This window comes from Dendropsophus ebraccatus, chromosome 9, assembly GCF_027789765.1.
Source record: "Dendropsophus ebraccatus isolate aDenEbr1 chromosome 9, aDenEbr1.pat, whole genome shotgun sequence".
Taxonomy (NCBI): Eukaryota; Metazoa; Chordata; class Amphibia; order Anura; family Hylidae; genus Dendropsophus; species Dendropsophus ebraccatus.
In genome coordinates, this window is record NC_091462.1 from 70419682 (window position 1) to 70437302 (window position 17621).

General features: G+C 40.1%; 1 protein-coding gene across 3 annotated transcripts in view; it reads left to right on the plus strand.

Annotated features, from left to right (window-relative positions):
- Window positions 1–17621, plus strand: part of DNAH7 (dynein axonemal heavy chain 7) — a 262909-nt gene that overhangs the window by 242653 nt on the left and 2635 nt on the right. For all 3 annotated transcript variants that reach the window (XM_069983597.1, XM_069983598.1, XM_069983599.1), the window contains 8 exons: window positions 369–569; window positions 2242–2403; window positions 5275–5460; window positions 7274–7411; window positions 11035–11265; window positions 12789–12941; window positions 16184–16361; window positions 16886–16989. In XM_069983597.1, coding sequence (XP_069839698.1) covers window positions 369–569; window positions 2242–2403; window positions 5275–5460; window positions 7274–7411; window positions 11035–11265; window positions 12789–12941; window positions 16184–16361; window positions 16886–16989 — 1353 coding nt within the window. The remainder of the gene's footprint in view (window positions 1–368; window positions 570–2241; window positions 2404–5274; window positions 5461–7273; window positions 7412–11034; window positions 11266–12788; window positions 12942–16183; window positions 16362–16885; window positions 16990–17621) is intronic.

The window sequence follows — 17621 nt, forward strand, 5'->3', positions numbered from 1 at the left end:
AGCTGCCAAAATGCAAAGATGCAAAATGAAAAAATTTCCACAACATTATTAAGGCCAAACTTTTGTTTAAAGGGTGTAAAATATATTAAAAACTAAAGACTTATAAAGACTAAAGACTTATAAAGACTAAAGACTTATGTGTCAGCCCAATTTATAAAAGACTGTAGATTAAGCTTACTTTGCACAACCCTGGCATAGAGAATTTTACTTTTTTATAGTTTTTTTTTTTTTTTTGTCAACTGAGTGAGGCAAATGCAAGTTAATAAGGACATCATCTTGTGCAGTTTATAACTAGCATTAAATATTCATGACATGTTGAATTTAGATTGCAGTGTATGTTTATATTTTAATGTTTTGTCGTTTCACAGGAGCTGAATCCTGAGACTACACATCCAGATTTTCGCCTCTGGCTTACAAGTTATCCATCACCAAATTTCCCTGTCTCTGTACTGCAGAATGGAGTGAAGATGACAAATGAGGCACCCAAAGGCTTACGTTCTAACATTATCCGCTCATACCTGATGGATCCTATCTCTGATCCGGAGTTTTTTAGTAGCTGCAAAAAGCTTGTTAGTAATATTTATTAGATTTATAAGCAATTGGCCAACAGCAGTAGTTTTATTTTATTTACACTGTAGCCTACTGTTTAAGCGCATATTATGTGGCTAAAAAAACAATAAATGCCACTTCTTTTTTTAATTATATTAAATGTTGATCAGTTAACTATATCTTTTAGGCTATGCTCACACAACATATCTTTTTGTTTTTGTGCGTTCTCTATTCATTGAATAGCAGCCGCACATACCTGTCAGTTCACACACTATCCATTAGGTGCTATGGTGAATTGGGATGCGGGCTGCAGTACTGGCCGTGATGTTCTTCACTGACAACGGCTGTCCTGTGACCTGGCAGAGTCACAGAACGGACGGTGTTTCACGCAGTGTGAACCCAGCCCGTTAGAGGAGCAAACGAGCGCTCTCAGCGCTCGTTTGCTCCTCGTTCCCCACTCGCTGCCGCCGCTATTCGACGCGGCTGCAGCGAGCGGGTGAGTGCGGGAGGGGGCGGCGGGGAGCTGCGGGGGGGCTGCCCGGGGGATCGCTGATCGTCCGGGCAGCCCATAGGATATAGCAGCGTCTGCTGCCGATGCTCCTATTCAACGGAGCGACGGCAGCAGATCGCTGCTATATCAGTCGCTTGTTTCTCAACATGTTAAAAAACAAGCGACTGCAACGATCAGCAGACATCAACGATGTCGGCTGATCGTTGCACTCTATTCCACGGGACGATTATCGTCCGTAGCGGACGATATCGGCCGAATACGGACGATAATCATTCCGTGGAATAGGGCCTTTAGGTAGAAACTCGGCTGTAAAACCTAAAGAGGTTGTTCCAGTTATTTACAGAATAGAGCATAACTAGCTGATTGGTGTTTTTCCGACCCCTGGACAATGTTTGGAAGCCCTGTAGAAAATAAATGGAGCACTGGGTGTGTACACTGCTGCTCTATTGTTTTGTAGGACACTTGTTCTCTTCTGTGATGGGTAGCAGTCAAAGCCCTGGGACCCCCATCAGTCTTGAGAGTGATGGACATATGGAGTGGCTCATTGGCTAGTGCTCCATTCATTCTCTGTGGGGCTTCCAAACATTGCAGACACATGAGTTGAACTAACAGATCATATGTACAGATCTCCCTGCTTATTTACAGTGCATAATATATAATTATCTAACAACGAGTAGAGGCTTTTATTATCTGACTGAATTTTTTAAATGGAGCCAAATATGCCAACTTGTATGAAGCTGTGTGAGGCCTAACTGTTATAAATCCTCATAAAGGAGGCAGTACAGAGTTACCCGCAGACCCATGCTTGCCATAGCCATAGGCACTCTATGTGCCACTCTGTGGTCTCTCCCTAGGCTGCTGTATTACAGAGGAACTATATAATTTTCCTAAAAGCATGGTACATTTTTATTTCATATTTATGCAGACAAAATTCTCCATAAATGGGAGACATATGGAGATGCAGTAGCTCACAGGAGTAAATCATGATACAAATTTACACCTGTTAGAAGCAGGTGTAGATTTGTTGCGCAGGAAAAGCATGCCTTGTACTTTTTGGTTTTATATGTTTAACAGATCAGTATTTTTAATATTATTCCTAGCATTACAATTTGATTTTGGCTGCACTATTTTAACTTTCAAATAACTTTCTTTCTGTTTTTATTTATTTATTTTTGCTTTAGCCGGAGTTCAAGAAACTGCTTTATGGACTATGTTTCTTTCATGCACTGGTTCAAGAAAGAAGGAAATTTGGTCCACTGGGATGGAATATTCCTTATGAATTTAATGAGACAGACATGAGAATCAGTGTTCAACAGTTACTTATGTTTCTAAATCAATATGATGTAAGAATAAGAGAGAATTATTTTTATTGTTCCTATCATGTCATGTCATGGATATTGAAAATACAAAACATTTTCTCACCTCTATCAATTTATGTGTAATTTTTTATTTCTGCATTTTACTGCACAGCAGTGTCTTCTAGTGTATTCTACTACCGTGTAATGTATAGTATTTATTAACCATTTGTGTCAGGATTGGGTGGGTGTGGTTACTGCTTTCCAGGCATTTAGATCAACACAGAACCCATGGACAGGGAAGCCCTGTAGTGGACTCTTTTCCCACTCAGCATCATGTATGAATATGATGCTGGGAGCAAGGAACATGTTTGTATCTTCACAGCACCGTAATGGTACAGTCACGCCACACATATTGATGCATGATGTTGAGTGGGGAAAGAGTCCACTACAGGGCTTTCCCATCTGTATTTCACAGAACATGAGAGTAAGCCCTGAGGCACATGGGGATAGAAAACTTGCATTTCTATTCCAAACAGAAGTTGGCATGGGATAAGTTTGTAGAAGTGATGTACTGTACAGTGCATTTGGGAAGTCTTCAGACCCTTTAACTTTTTTCACATTTGTTTATGTTCTGGCCTTGTTATTAAATAAAATACCCCATAATGACAAAATTACATCAGAATGTTAGAGATCTTTGCTAGTTTATTGAAAAGGAAAAATGAAAATATAGGACTGACGTAAGTATTCGGACCCAATGCCCAGTACTTAGTTGGCAGTGATTACAGTTGCTAATCTTCTTGGGTATGATGATGTCATAAGGGTTAGGGAACTTCTGCCATTATTTTCTGCAGCTCCTCTTAAAGGAAACCTGTCATTCCACGTGCTGGGGTGACAGGCTCCCGACCCCCTCCCCCCCCCGTTACAGCCCCCATACTCACGTGATCCCGCTGGGTCCCGCTTCCTGAGCCGGTCGGGTCACGGAGATATCAGCTCCCAAAGCCTGGCGCGGCCGCTGACAGCAGAGTCAGCCGCCCATAGAGAATAAATAGGGAGTCCGATGCTCCGTCATTATCTATGGGCATCGGACTCTCCTGTCAGCACGCGCGGCGGGCTTCGGGTGCTCATATCTCCGTGACCCGACTGGCTCAGGAAGCGGTCTCTCCAGAAGTGTAAGTCAGGACTCTGGCTGTCCTACTCAAGGGCATCCATAGAGTTCTTTGTAAGCTACCCTGATTTACTGTTTCCAACATTGTCCAACACAACATTCAGCCCAGTCTGAAGTCTAGAACTCCCTGGGTCAGGTTTTTAATTAAGAATATCTCTGTAATTTACTCCACTCGGCTTTCCTTAACCCATAACAATCTCCCTTTCCCAGCCATAACATCCTCAAAGCATTATGCTGCCACCACCATGCTTCACTGTAGGGATGGTATTGGGCAGGTGATGAGCAGTGTCTGCTTTCCTCTTGACATGACAAAAAATTCAATCTTGGTTTCAGCAGACAATCCTTTAGGTATTTTTTGTTAACTTTTCATGTGTCACCTCTCTTACCTAGGCCCTTCCACTCGATTTCTTAATTTGGTCTGGCAGCCAGCTCTAGTTGGAGTCCTGGATGTTGCAAATGTTTTGTTCTAAAATTCTGTTTTCACATTCTCTTTATGGGGCATTGACTAGAACTCTTATTTTGGTTATTTAACCCCTTAGCGACCCATGATGTATCTGATACGTCATGGTGCCGCGGGGGGTGTTGAGAGAGGGGTCCCGCCGGGACCCCGCTCTGAACGGCGCTGCTCCCGGCTGATATGTACAGCCGGGGATCGCCTCTATTAGCTGGCTCGGGTCCCGTTGCCATGCCGGCTAATTAAGCCTCTAAATGCAGCTGTCAAACCTGACCTTAGATGCTGTGCTCTCCCTGTCCCTGGTGTCTAGTGGGACGGATCTCTCCCCCCCCGCGATGCGATCACGGGGGGGAGATCCGTTCTTCTGCCGTGACGAGCCTCAGCGTCGCTGATCCCGGCTCGGCAATACATTGCTATGGCCTGCAGCAGGCCATAGTAATGGATCAACGATCTGATGGATCATTGCTGTGTATATACACAGCATTGATCTCTATGAGAGATCAGTGCTGTGTATAAACAAGTCCCCCAGGGGGACTTCTAGTTAATGTAAAAGTAAAAATGTTTTTTTATTAATAAAAAAAACCCTCCCCTAATAAAAGTCCAAATCACCCCCCTTTTCCCATTTTATAAATTTAAATAAATAAACAAAAATATTTGGTATCGCCGCGTGCGTAATTGCCCAAACTATTAATGAGTCACATTCCTGATCTCGCACGGTAAACGGCGTCAGCGCAAAAAAATTCCAAAGTGCAAAATTGCACATTTTTGGTCGCATCAAATCCAGAAAAAATGTAATAAAGAGCGATCAAAAAGTCGCATATGTGCAATCAAGGTACAGATAGAAAGAACACATCATGCCGCAAAAAATGACACCTCAAACAGCCCCATAGACCAAAGGATAAAAGCGGATAAAAGATACAAGCCATCAGATAATATAAAAGTTATACATGTTACATATCGTTGTAATAGTAACGACTTAAGGAACATTCATAACAAGTCAGTTTTACCCCAGGGCGAACAGCGTAAATGCAAAACTCTCCGAAATCAAAACAAATTCATTTTTTATTTCAATTTGACAGCGCAAATTACAGATAAGGATAAGGTACACATAATCATCTATTGATTCAGGAGTTAGCTGAGCTTTATCTAGTGAATGACTGTCTATCCCTAAATGGATGGTATAAGTTGGTATAAGTTGCTATGCTGCTTTCAGTTTTCTGGTCCCATGTACTCAAGTTACAGTTCTGGTCTAAAGTAAAGTTTGTAATTATTATATCTATAATGTTTGTTATTACAGGAGGTACCATATGATGCTCTAAGATACATGACAGGAGAGTGTAATTATGGAGGAAGAGTGACTGATGACTGGGATCGTCGGACACTTCGCACCATTCTGAATAAATTCTATAACCCAGAAATAATTCAAAATAAAAACTACACATTTGACTCAAGCAGCATTTACTATGCACCTTCAGATGGAGATGTGAGCAAATTTCATATCTATTTTTTATGGTCAAAGGTTTTCTTTTTTACGTAAATGCGTATGTCTCTGTTTGAGCAGGCTTCAGTATCGTGATTAATACACAACTTACGTTGTGTAATCATGGCCTTAAAATGTTTTTCATTTAGGCATAATAATTTTTACTACAAAAGTGTGTAGTATCAATTCTCCCATAGTGTGTTGCTGTTATCTAAAATGAGGTAGTGCTGCAGTCATGTGGAACTCAAATTCCCAGTGGATGCCCTTTTGGCACTCTTAGCAGATTATACATATCACTTGCCAATGCCTATACTGAACGTAGAGAGCAGAGGGTTTGTCACATGTGTATATGTCAGCCATCATTACATTTCTATTTATCCCCCAAATATCTACCTTGTTATGCACTGGTGTTATATTAACTAGAGATGATCGAATCGTACATCTAAATGAAGCAAATCGATTCATTTGATCAGCGCTCCGCTCATCAAGTTGGCTGGCTGTCAGCACTGCTCCGTTCCCTTCAAAATATGTATTACAGCTACACAATATAAACGATATAGAGGTGTACCCCTTGCCAAACAGGACCCAGGCCTGGAGACAATCCAAAGAATAAAGTACGTAGAGACAGCACTTCTAATGTAACGGGGGTTTTAATGCACACCAGTGCGCTTTGGTGTGCATTAAAACCCATGTTACTTTGGAAGTGCTGTCTCTACATGCTCCGTTCCCTTCCACTCCTCCCAGGATGCCAGGAAAAGCTGGATCTAATCCTGGGAAACTTCCCTCAGTTTCCCACGATTCGATCCCACTTTTCCCCGTCACCAGGGGTGGAGCGGCAGGAAGCGGAGCAGCGCTGACAGGCAGCCGACTTGATGAAGGGATTGCTGATCAAACGAAGCGCTGCACTTCATTTAGATGAGCTATCCTCTCATCTTTAATATTAACCCTTTGAGGCTAGCTTCACTCTTAAAGTCTTGGAGAAATGCCAGCGGTCAGATGTTAGCTAGAAGTTTTTTTGGTGTGGCGTTTTTCGATCCTCTTTAGCGGTTTTGAGGCTCTGTGGCAGTTTTTCCAAAACGCAGCATTCTGTAGGTGTGGCTTTTTTTTTTTTTTTGCAAACTGTGGCGTTTTTTCTTCTATAGACTTTAATGGGATTGTTCTGGTTGTCTCTAAAGCGCCATTGCTGTGCGTGTGACTTTTTTTTTTTTTGCCTTTTTTTCCACCTTCTACGGTCCAGCAGCTAGATCATTTGATGGCAGAGAAAAGAAAAGTTCAGCACACAAAACTGTCTAAACCACAAAAAAGATCATTCACACATAAAGTCAAAATGCTAGAAATAACACTAATGCATGGAGAAAACGCACTGGCAGTTTTTCTGGCGTTTGAAAATGCCACACAAAAAGCGTGTGTGAGGACACCGTGACCCAACTAGAACGTTTTTAGCTGTGCAATGATAATAAAATTGCAGACAGATGAAATTCCCTTTAACATCTATGTTATTTAATGAGTTAAAATGTTCCGAAATGATTTACACCTGACAACTAGATCGCATTACCTAATATAGTAACATGTACTCAATTATTTAGATCAATTACCCAGATTCACAAAAGAGGAGGAAAGAGGCTCCTCCATATTTTAATGCTCATTCTTCAACCCTGTAGTGCAGATTATGTCTTTGCCATGTCCTGTACTTTTCTTTGAAGACGCTGAAGATAATGGGAAGATGATAATGGTTTTAAGGTAGTTTAAGTCTCATAAATATAAATTGAAATGCTGACCCTTTTTTAACAGTGCTGTTTTTTTTTTGTTCTTTCAGTACAACCATTATATTGAATATACGAAGACCCTCCCTCTGAACTCTTCTCCTGAGATTTTTGGTATGAATGCTAATGCTGACATTACTAAAGATCAGTCAGAAACACAGCAGTTGTTTGATAACATCCTTCTAACACAGGTATGACACTAAAAAATACAGAACTAGTCTTAAAATTGAATCCAGTTTTAGTCAAGTCATGTTCTTTTTATTTTGTAATAGATTCCAGTATTTTATTTTAGAGCAACTGAAGTCAGATATATAATGGCAGTATTTTTAGAGTCTAAATTGTGGCGATATCATCTAGCAACTTTTCACAAAATATTAAAATTGTAGATGTGGCAGTACTCTTGCTCATGTGCACTGGAAGGACTTAAAATATTAAATAAATTGTCCACTTTTACGGAGGAGGCTCCTTATAATAAAATCACAGAGTGCTTCACTATGTCAACTTACAACTGCCAGAAGAACCAGGTAGCAAGTGTTTAATTCAAATATAGTGCCACCTTAGGCTATGTTCACACTGCGTATGAGTATGGCCGCATTTCGTACGCCGCCGTACATGTGCGGCTGAAACTATGGGCGTAGGAAAAATAGACATGCGGCCGGATGCGTACGAACCGCGAACATACGCCCGTAGTACAGTTATGCTTCCCTAGCTTGGTTCGAAGCGATCTGAAACAGGTCATTTACTTGGAAATCTTTGTCCAGCCCAATAAAACTCACAGAACCTTTTGGATCGAAAAATCAAGTTTAATTTGGCTGAAATGAGTATTCCGTACGGGACCGCATGGAAATCCACGGCCGTGAGTTTCAACATTTCCGTCCTTAAACAATGGCCTTGTTCATTTTTCACGGCGCCATATACGATCCGGCCGTAAGCTCATACGTAGTGTGCATTGTGCGGGCGTATATCGTATACTTTCAAGCGAACGCATCAACCTCAAAACTACGTGCATATATTCGCGGTTCGCACTACGGCCGGAAACATACACAGTGTGAACATGGCCTTAAAGTGGATGTATAGGGGATAACCAGCAAAAATGGAAAAACCCTTTAAGGGAATTTACTAATACTTACATTAGGAATTTAGTAGATTGAAATGCACCAAATTTAATACAGCTAGGGCAGTTTGATACATCTAAGACATCTGTAGATTTTCTAGTCCAAGTGTTCGATGTCTAATTAATTTAAAAAGAACCAATCAGCACTATTGTGCTGATAACCTTTTTAGCTGCTCCTAATAGAGTTGCTAAAGTGTTCTCTTATCATAGTTTGTGTGCGCTGTTCTGTAACTGTATATCCAGGAAAATGTTCTTTTAATCTGGCACTGACAATCAAAGCCCTGGAGACATGTGGGATTTCTGAGGGAGAATATACTTACCAGCTCCTGACCACCAGTCCTGTCACTGCCAGGCCACCGCTGTGATATGCATTTGCCAAATTACTTTCTTTTGCATTTCCCATCACCTAACAACAGTGTAGGTGATGGGAATACCACAAAGCACACCTGTCTTTTCCAAAGAGCTATATAAAATAAAAACTACTCTTTGATCTGCTGCTGTTAATATTCCATTGTATCTGTCTGAATATAAATTTACTACCAGTTGTATTGTTTTTAATGTAACTTTTTTTTTCTTTCAGAGTGATAGTGGTGTAAGTACAGTATATAAAATGTCCTTTGCATGTATTTTGTAGGGCTTCTTTCTGTTTTCTGGGTTACCAGGTGTTATCAAGAGGTTTCTAGCAATACATCTATGTATTTTACATCCACAGTTTTTGGTCAGATTACACGATATAATATGGGGATCCAGCCATATCCTCTAATGTTAAAAGTTATAGGTCACTAACCCTACTATACTCAGCATCAGTTTAACAGTTGTATTCATCTACTTGCATCACATATAATCTGAGAATCGGGACATGCTTACATGTTTAGCGTGGATCGTGAAAAAAATGTACTGTATTATTGCAGGGAAAGCTTTACTGAAGAGGAACGCTAATAGGATCTGTAGAAGTAAATGGTAATAACTGCTGTGTGCATGAATGCATACATACATGCAGTACATGGTACATACTTAATACAACCTACATACATAGAGTACACTGTACATACGTCATATATACGTACTGTACATGGTACATTGTGACAACATTTGCAGCTTGAGTATTTACAGCACTGTTGCAATGTTCAAATTGGAATGTAATGTGATTCTAGTTTTTCAGGATGTACGGACTATGCCAGAGAGGGCAGCACAATGATAAAATTTACTTCTATAAATATATTTAATTTTTATTTTCACTTCATTAGCAATCTGCACAATAATCTGTGGTTATTTTTTTGTCATATTACTGGTAAGTGATGCTGAAAATAGAAAACTAAGATTGCAGCCTCCTCTTGATAAACGGTAGCAGTGGGATTATACTTTAGTGATGACTAAAACTTAGGTGATGGCCTATGTAATACCACAAAGTACTACAAAATGTACTAGTCAATGGTTCATGTTCATACACATGAGACCTGGTGTATACCATCATAAGAGGTTATTCTATTTACGCAAAGGTTAAGGCTGGTAAATCTTTTCAGTAATAATAAAATACCAAATTCCAATAACAAGACTGTAAAAATGTACTTTATTACATGTACATTATTAGTGCTAAACCCTGGAGAGCTTACACTGAAAATCAGTGCTTTTTTCCTGCCTGTCTTTCCATTGAATCCCTGGAGCAGTTTTTGCAGGTTTACTATAGAAGATGGTTTATATAATTTTGGTAACATTTGCAAGTCCTATATTTTATGTTAAGTACGTTTTGCAGTGCATTAAAACATGAGTACAACCTTATACTTCTTAGCTAGAATAACCTCTATATGAACCAAATGGTTATAGCTGGGAAGTTGGCTGTCTATATGTAATACTGTAGTTGCTCGGTTGTTCTTATTTGGTTTTATTAGAATCTCTTGTTATGAATATATGCAAGCCTATATAAAGTAGCTTCATCTGTTTATTATAGAAGAACAAACATTTAAAATACATTGGCTCAGATTTATCAAAGTCTGTAAAATAGAAGCTGGTGTAAACTGCCCGCAGCACCCAAAAACAGCTCAGCTTTCTGCTCTGGTACAATGAAAGCTGATCTGTGATTGGTTGGTATAGGCAGTTTACACCAGTTTCTATTTTACACGCTTTGATAAATCTGGCCCATGAAATTCCGGTTAGATTTTTTCTTGTGCTAAAAACTAACATTTTAGACTAAAATAACTAAACATAGCAGTACTGTCTCTAGCTTTTTCAAATAAAGTATATATATGGGATGAAATTCCCTCTGTATATAACTATATCTTAAAGTGTGCCTGTCAATAATTGTCAATTTTTGACATGTCCTAGAGACCCTAACAGTAGAACAAGCGAGAAGATGACTGCTCTGCCACACTCTTCTCTCCCTGCTCTGTGTCTATGAGACCTAAACGGCCGTATAGACCTGCATTGGAGGTCTATCGAGGTCTTGTGACACAGATCTGATCGTGAACTAAATAAGCCCATACTTCTCCTTGCTCTTTCTCCTTATTGGTCGCCACCTGAGTACACAGACCCTGACTGACTTAATCTTTTGATATGTCACTCTGACATATCGAAAGTTTTTTTTTTTGACAGACGTGCTTTAAATTTGCCAGAAATAGTTGTACCTAGTTGTATTAGTACAACATATTTGTTGAAAGAGTTTCTTAATAGTTTTATTTTAACTGGCTTATTGGCTATATATAGTCACGGACGTCAGGAGGTGGTGGCAAATCCTCAGATGAAACAGTGTATGAAGTCTCTGGTGACATCTTGAGTAAACTTCCCATAAACTTTGACACCGAAGCTGCCCTGAGAAGATACCCAACCACCTACAGTCAGAGCATGAATACTGTGTTAGTGCAAGAAATGGGTCGCTTTAACAAACTGCTTTCAACCATAAGAGATTCCTGTGTCAACATACAGAAAGCAATAAAGGTAAGTAGCAATAGCTTTTATTAAGGGGTTTTTTCAGTTTTTATTTGTTAAATTTACTTACTGTGATTTTTTGTACTCCCTCAAGAGTATGGAAGATCAGCTGAGTAGAGATTTAAACTGACACCCCCTGTCCCTCTTTTTCACTATCAGCAGTGAAACAGGTCGATAGTACTACCACCAGCTCCTCATTTACTGTAGATATAATAATATTGAATCGGATCAGAAGCTAGCCCGATAGCATTAAGCAGTAACCAGAGAACAAGGGTGGGTGAATTCGTGGATCGAGATAAAAGAACAATCCAAGATTACATGGAATATTTAAGTGCCTTAAGGGCACATTAAACAAGGCATTATATACATGTTAGAAGATATATACAATTATCAGATGCAAATACAGGCAGTGATACAAACAGTTTTAGCAATAGTCAATTACCTTTACGATGCAGGTCTTGGTTGTAAAACAAACACTTGGGTGATGTGTGCTGCCTGTGCTTACTAGAACTCCCCAACATGTAGGCATGGTCTTCCTTAGAGGAAGAAACTCTGCTTGCTGCCAGGCTCCAATATATATACCTGCCAGACACTCCCCTCCCACCCTGTGGGCTGGCCCCCAAGTTCCTTCCTTTTGAATCGAAAGCAAAGGCCATACAGTTCTAAGAGGGATCATAACTTTGCTACACATGGTCATAGGAAGACAGTTTTGTCTGAGCCCCCAGAACATTTGGAGATCAAGCATGGCTTATCTACCCAGCTCCAATTACTAGTTTTACGTGTCTTCCTACCCCGGGATCCTAGAGAGCAGTGAGATGCAGGGCGGTCATTTGGCTTGTTCCAGGGATCTGGAAGTTATAACTGTAATACAGCCAGGATATACTCTAATTCCATAACTTGTTATGGAATTATGGCTCCAGGTGGTCTACATGTATTCTCATCCTGCATCATTTGACTTTGAGAAGTGGTAGGGTTCACACTTAGAAACTCTAGAGAGCTGGCCCCCTGCAGTGCATGCATCCTGGGCAGAGGACCTGATCTGTACAGGTAATAAAACCCTAATAATTTCGGCTCACATATTGTTCACATATCCATGCCAGAGTCCTTTGTCTTTACAGCCTAGAATGGTACCGTATATCCCAAGAATCTCTCCTTTATAATGCATCTATTAGACAAAGGAATAATGCTACACATGGCATCAGTCATGCCATCCCTTCAGATAGGTTTATGGCATGCTGTTTATAAGAGGTTGCATGAATTTATATTTTTATATCTGATCAGATGTTGATTATGCAGGCATGTTAGTTTCAGGAATCAGGAAATGTACATGTACAAAAAGTTACAGGAAGTTTTATTTGTTGCAGAAGCTACTTTTCCTCTGTATCGCATAGGCAGCCTCCCACTTAAGCAGCATGAATCTCCCTACCACCACTGGAGAAGATTTATATATGTACATTTGTGTATGTGCGTAGAATTACTTATAGCATCTAGTTACATTTGAACTATTTTCCTCTTATTCTAACTGAAACCAGGGCTTAGTGGTTATGTCTGCAGACCTAGAAGAGGTAGTAATGAGCATCCTAAAAGGAAAGATTCCTGGTATGTGGATGAAGAAATCTTATCCAAGCCTAAAACCTCTCGGCAGCTATGTTAATGATTTTCTTGCAAGGCTGAAATTTTTACAGGTATGTCATTTCGCTGTAATGCTCTACATATAAAGTATAACATTCACCTAAAACTTTCTCATCAAAACTTAAACAGATGCTTTGTGAGTTTTGCACTATTTTTAACACTTGAACTAGATTCCCTCTCCCCCCAGGAGTGAAAATAGCAGCCTCAGCTGCGCTGTATTTATTGGGACGTGTGCGTCTCTAAATGAATCCGGCGAGAGACACGGTGGTGGGAATTTACTTAGAGGTTGCCCAGGGAAAATGAACCCTATCCACAGAATAGGGAACCAAGAGATTGCGGGGAGGTCCGACCTCTGTACCCCCCTGGCGGTCTCCGTATCTGGCCCCCAGCTTCGTTATGAATAGTACCATGAGTTCGGCACGTGACCTGTGGATCTATTTATATCTATGGAGCTGCCAGAAATACCCGAGTAAGCCCATTGGTCAGCCAAAGACTGATGTACAGCTAGTGTTGTAACTTACTTGGCAGACCATGGAGAGCATTCAACTGTTTCCATACATATTAGAATGTTATACATGTTATTATTTAATGAATTTCTTTTATTCTGGTAAAGGGGTGGTGCGGCGCTACACATTTATTCACTAAATAACACACATTACAAAGTTATACAACGCGTCATCAGCTGCTCAGCATAGTTATGCTCAGCCAATCGCGGCTGAGCAGCTAATGACGCGCTGGAGGGGGGGGGCGGCATGAGGGACAGCTGGAGCGGTCCGGGCGGCCTCCCGAAGATTATGTCATTGTCCCAAAATGGCGGCCGGGGTCAATAGTGATTATGTGAGTATAAGGCACCACACTTCCGGGGGGTAGTGGGAACACGGGGAAGGGGGCCATTCACTTAAATAACATACATAACAAAGTTGTATAACTTTGTAATGTGTGTTATTTAGATAATAAATGTGTAGCGCTGCACTTCCCCTTTAAGCTGCCTAAATTGCCCTGGTTTTGAAAATTAGAGATTTTAAAATTGGTTTACAATTCTGTATGAACTTATTATCTGTACTTAACAGAAGTTTTATTTGATTTTATTTTAAAATAACACTTGATAAACTGCACCTTGGGATTTCTACATGTAAAATTTTCCGGAATCTGGATAACTTTATGTAATAAACACACAAGGCTTATAGTTCACTGATACATCTGTTGTGTGCAGTAGTTTGTTTACTGGTGTGTGAAAGTATCATTTAGATTTTACAGTTTGTCACATAGCCTATTAAGATAACAGCTGAAAACTGATAAATAAGACAGATGGTGATTTGTGTTATTCACACTAATTTCACAAAACACTGCTGAAATGATAAATATTAACAATGTTAATAACTTGTGTCACATCTCTTCCACTGTGCTGAACCCAAAACTTAGCAACATGTTGTTTTCCCCAAATATAAGTGCAGGCTAAGGCGGATAAATGAGGCGTACATCCCAAAGCCCATAGCATAGATTTAGTGGACATTTGTTATGCATCCAGTAAAATGGGTAAATTGAGATTTTGTAGAAAAAAATTAATGTTTTAATTTCTTCTGCTTATAAAACTATGGATTTCAATCTAAAGACCCCTATCAGCCACAGCATTAAAGCTGCTGACAGGTTATGTGAATAGCATTAATACACTTGACACAGTAGCACTTGTCAAAAAAAGGTGGGACTATAACTTTACAAGGTTAGAACCAGAGGTCTATTGGCATATTTGCATTATGCAGTGGATACAAGCCACTTTAAAGGGTTGTAGCATGAAGAAAGTAAAATCAAATGTGTACCATCTATCTATCTATCTATCTATCTATCTATCTATCTATCTATCTATCTATCTATCTATCTATCTATCTTTCTATCTATCTATCTATCTATCTATCTATCTATCTTGCTGGCTGTGATGGCAAGATGCCAGAACACACAAAGCATCATTAGCTTGCTATGTAGTTGCAGAGCTGTGCTGACCCCTCTCCTTCGCTGAAGGAACCTACAGTGAATACCTGAGAATTACAACTTTACTGTAGATTGTACATAAAAATAAAAAAGGAAAACACAGTGGCGCTGCATGTGCAGGCGTATTAACCCTCTGAGATGTGTATGTGTAAATTCACACAAATGCACACTCACCTGGTTAGGTCGTACGTATTAGGCACGACTCTAATGTAGGCTTGTAGGTATATAAGGAGGGCTGCTGCCTTCCACCTTCCGATATCCCTGGAGATATCGAAATTCCATAATGACCTTGCAACAATGGTGGATTCCTTGGCGCTCAAACCTCCAGGCACAGTCACTCCACTTCAATCAAGAGGCAGAGATTTCCAGAATTCTTGCCAACCAGATGTATTCTTTATTGCTACGCGTTTCAAGGGTTAACCACCCTGGCTTGGATTCTGCCTTACAGAACGTACAGAACTGGATGGATCATTTTGACCCTGCTGCAGCCACCACCACTAATGAAAGAAGTGTTATTCCTGGGGTGGTGGCTGCACCACAGGAATGCTTACCTGTCCCTTATCCCCCTGCATTCTCCTGCTTCAGTTTCCAGGACCCTACACACTGACAGCCTCCTTAGTTGCTGTCCGTCTGCGGCCAGTGTACAGGGACCCATACTCTGAAGCAGGAGCGTTAAAGGGGGATCGCGGGCGGATAAGCATTGGCTGTTTATTATTTTTTAACCCCACGGCAGTTAAATAGTTAACCATGGCTGTCACTACATTCTCTAAGTGGAATGCAAATCTGCAGGGCCATAGACTGTATGGTCAATTGCAGCAGATTCAAATCGCTACATGTGAAGGCACCCTTACAATGAAAGAGATTCATCAAATTTTTCAAATGAAAAATTGAGTTTCCTGAAAAAAGGAAAAAAAAACCCTGCGATTAGTTGATAACTGAGATTAGTTCGCAGCAGAGAACAAAGGATTACACAGCGGGGGAGGTTTTCAGAGTGCTAATCAGAGGTCAGAGAGGTCAGTGGTGACATCAGAGGAGAGAGCCTGGTGAAGTTGCTGTAAATTAACTCTTTGTTGTCCTGTGTTGGTGCCTCATCTCCCTCTCTCAATAGGAAAACCATGAAGACAGGGGGAGAGCTTCAAACTGCTTTTTCATGACAAAAATTCATTTTTTGGCTAATAAACCCAATTACAAAGTTTCTTAAAATTTTAACGACAGTGACACTTTAACATATTGACAGCTTGAATGTATAGATATCAGTATAGAATTAAAGTATGGGTGTTTTATCTTTCCTTTATATTTTTCAACACAGGACTGGTATGAAAATGGAACTCCTCCAGTGTTTTGGCTGTCTGGCTTTTTCTTTACACAAGCATTCTTAACTGGAGCACAGCAGAATTTTGCTCGCAAGTACACAATTCCTATTGACCTGTTGGGCTTTGACTTTGAGGTCTTAGAAGATAAAGAATACAAACATGCCCCTGAAGATGGTAAGAAACCTCAATTCTGCAATATATTAATTTAGAGTATTGAAAGAAAACTTCAGTGTACATGGATTCATAACAAATACAGATGTGTGCATTGGGTTATAGAAATCAATGGGTACAATACTATCTGCAATTCCAGATCTGTACTTGCGGACCATTTCATACTGTTGTGTGAAAAGGGCCTTAGGCTGGACACACACATAGTATTTTGGTTAGCATTTGGTCCTCAGTTTGGAGCTCATTTTGGTCAGTATTTTCACCAAAAACAAGTTTTTCCATGGTCCTACACCTAGTTGTAGCTAAAAAAAATAAAATTCCAAATTTTGTGTGCTGCAAAAGAGAGTTTTGGGAAAAAACAGCTGTGAACCTTCTATTATACCTTTTGTGGACTTTCAGGTCTTCTACTTGCAGATAATACTAAAGACATATAATATTTGTAATGACACATCAATGGCAGATAACAATTGTTTTGTGTACCTGATAATAGGTTTCCTAGCATATTGTAACTAACAATTATATTTTCATAGGTGTTTATATACATGGATTGTTTCTTGATGGAGCACGCTGGGATAGAAAGACAAAGAAGTTAGGAGAGTCTTACCCTAAGATTCTTTATGACTCTGTTCCAGTGGTTAGTATAATCCCATATGTTTATGTATGAAAAAACTAAATTTTCCAGCCCTTTTAGTGCTTAGCCTTGCCAATCTTGATTAAAAATATTCTATTGTATTTGCTCATAGTTGCCAACATTTGAAAATGTTTACAGGGACACGTAAGCGGTAAAAGGGGGTGTGGCTTATTGTCTGTGTGGTCTAGGTGAGTGTGGCCTATCATGGGCGTGGGTTCAAAATTTTCCTGTTAGAATTTCCAGTCAGAACAACAAAAAAGGGCCATTACACACTCCAGTATTAGGTCCCACTCCCCAGTATATTAAACACCCCAGTATTAGGTCCCCAGTATATTACACACCCCAGTATTAGGTCCCCAGTATATTAAACCCCCCAGTTTCAGGTCCTCAGTATATTACAACCCACCGTTCCAGGTCCCAGTATATTACACACAACCCTCAGAGCAGGCTGAGACTCAGATAGCATTCTGACTGACTGTACATACTGGTAGTTTGTACCCATATGATGCAGCTGCACCGCATATCATAATACCCTTAGCCTCTTCATCCTACTGCTCCTTCATCATCATACTACTACCCCCTTCCTCCTCCTTCATCATCATATTACTACCCCTTCATCATCCTCCTGCCCCTCC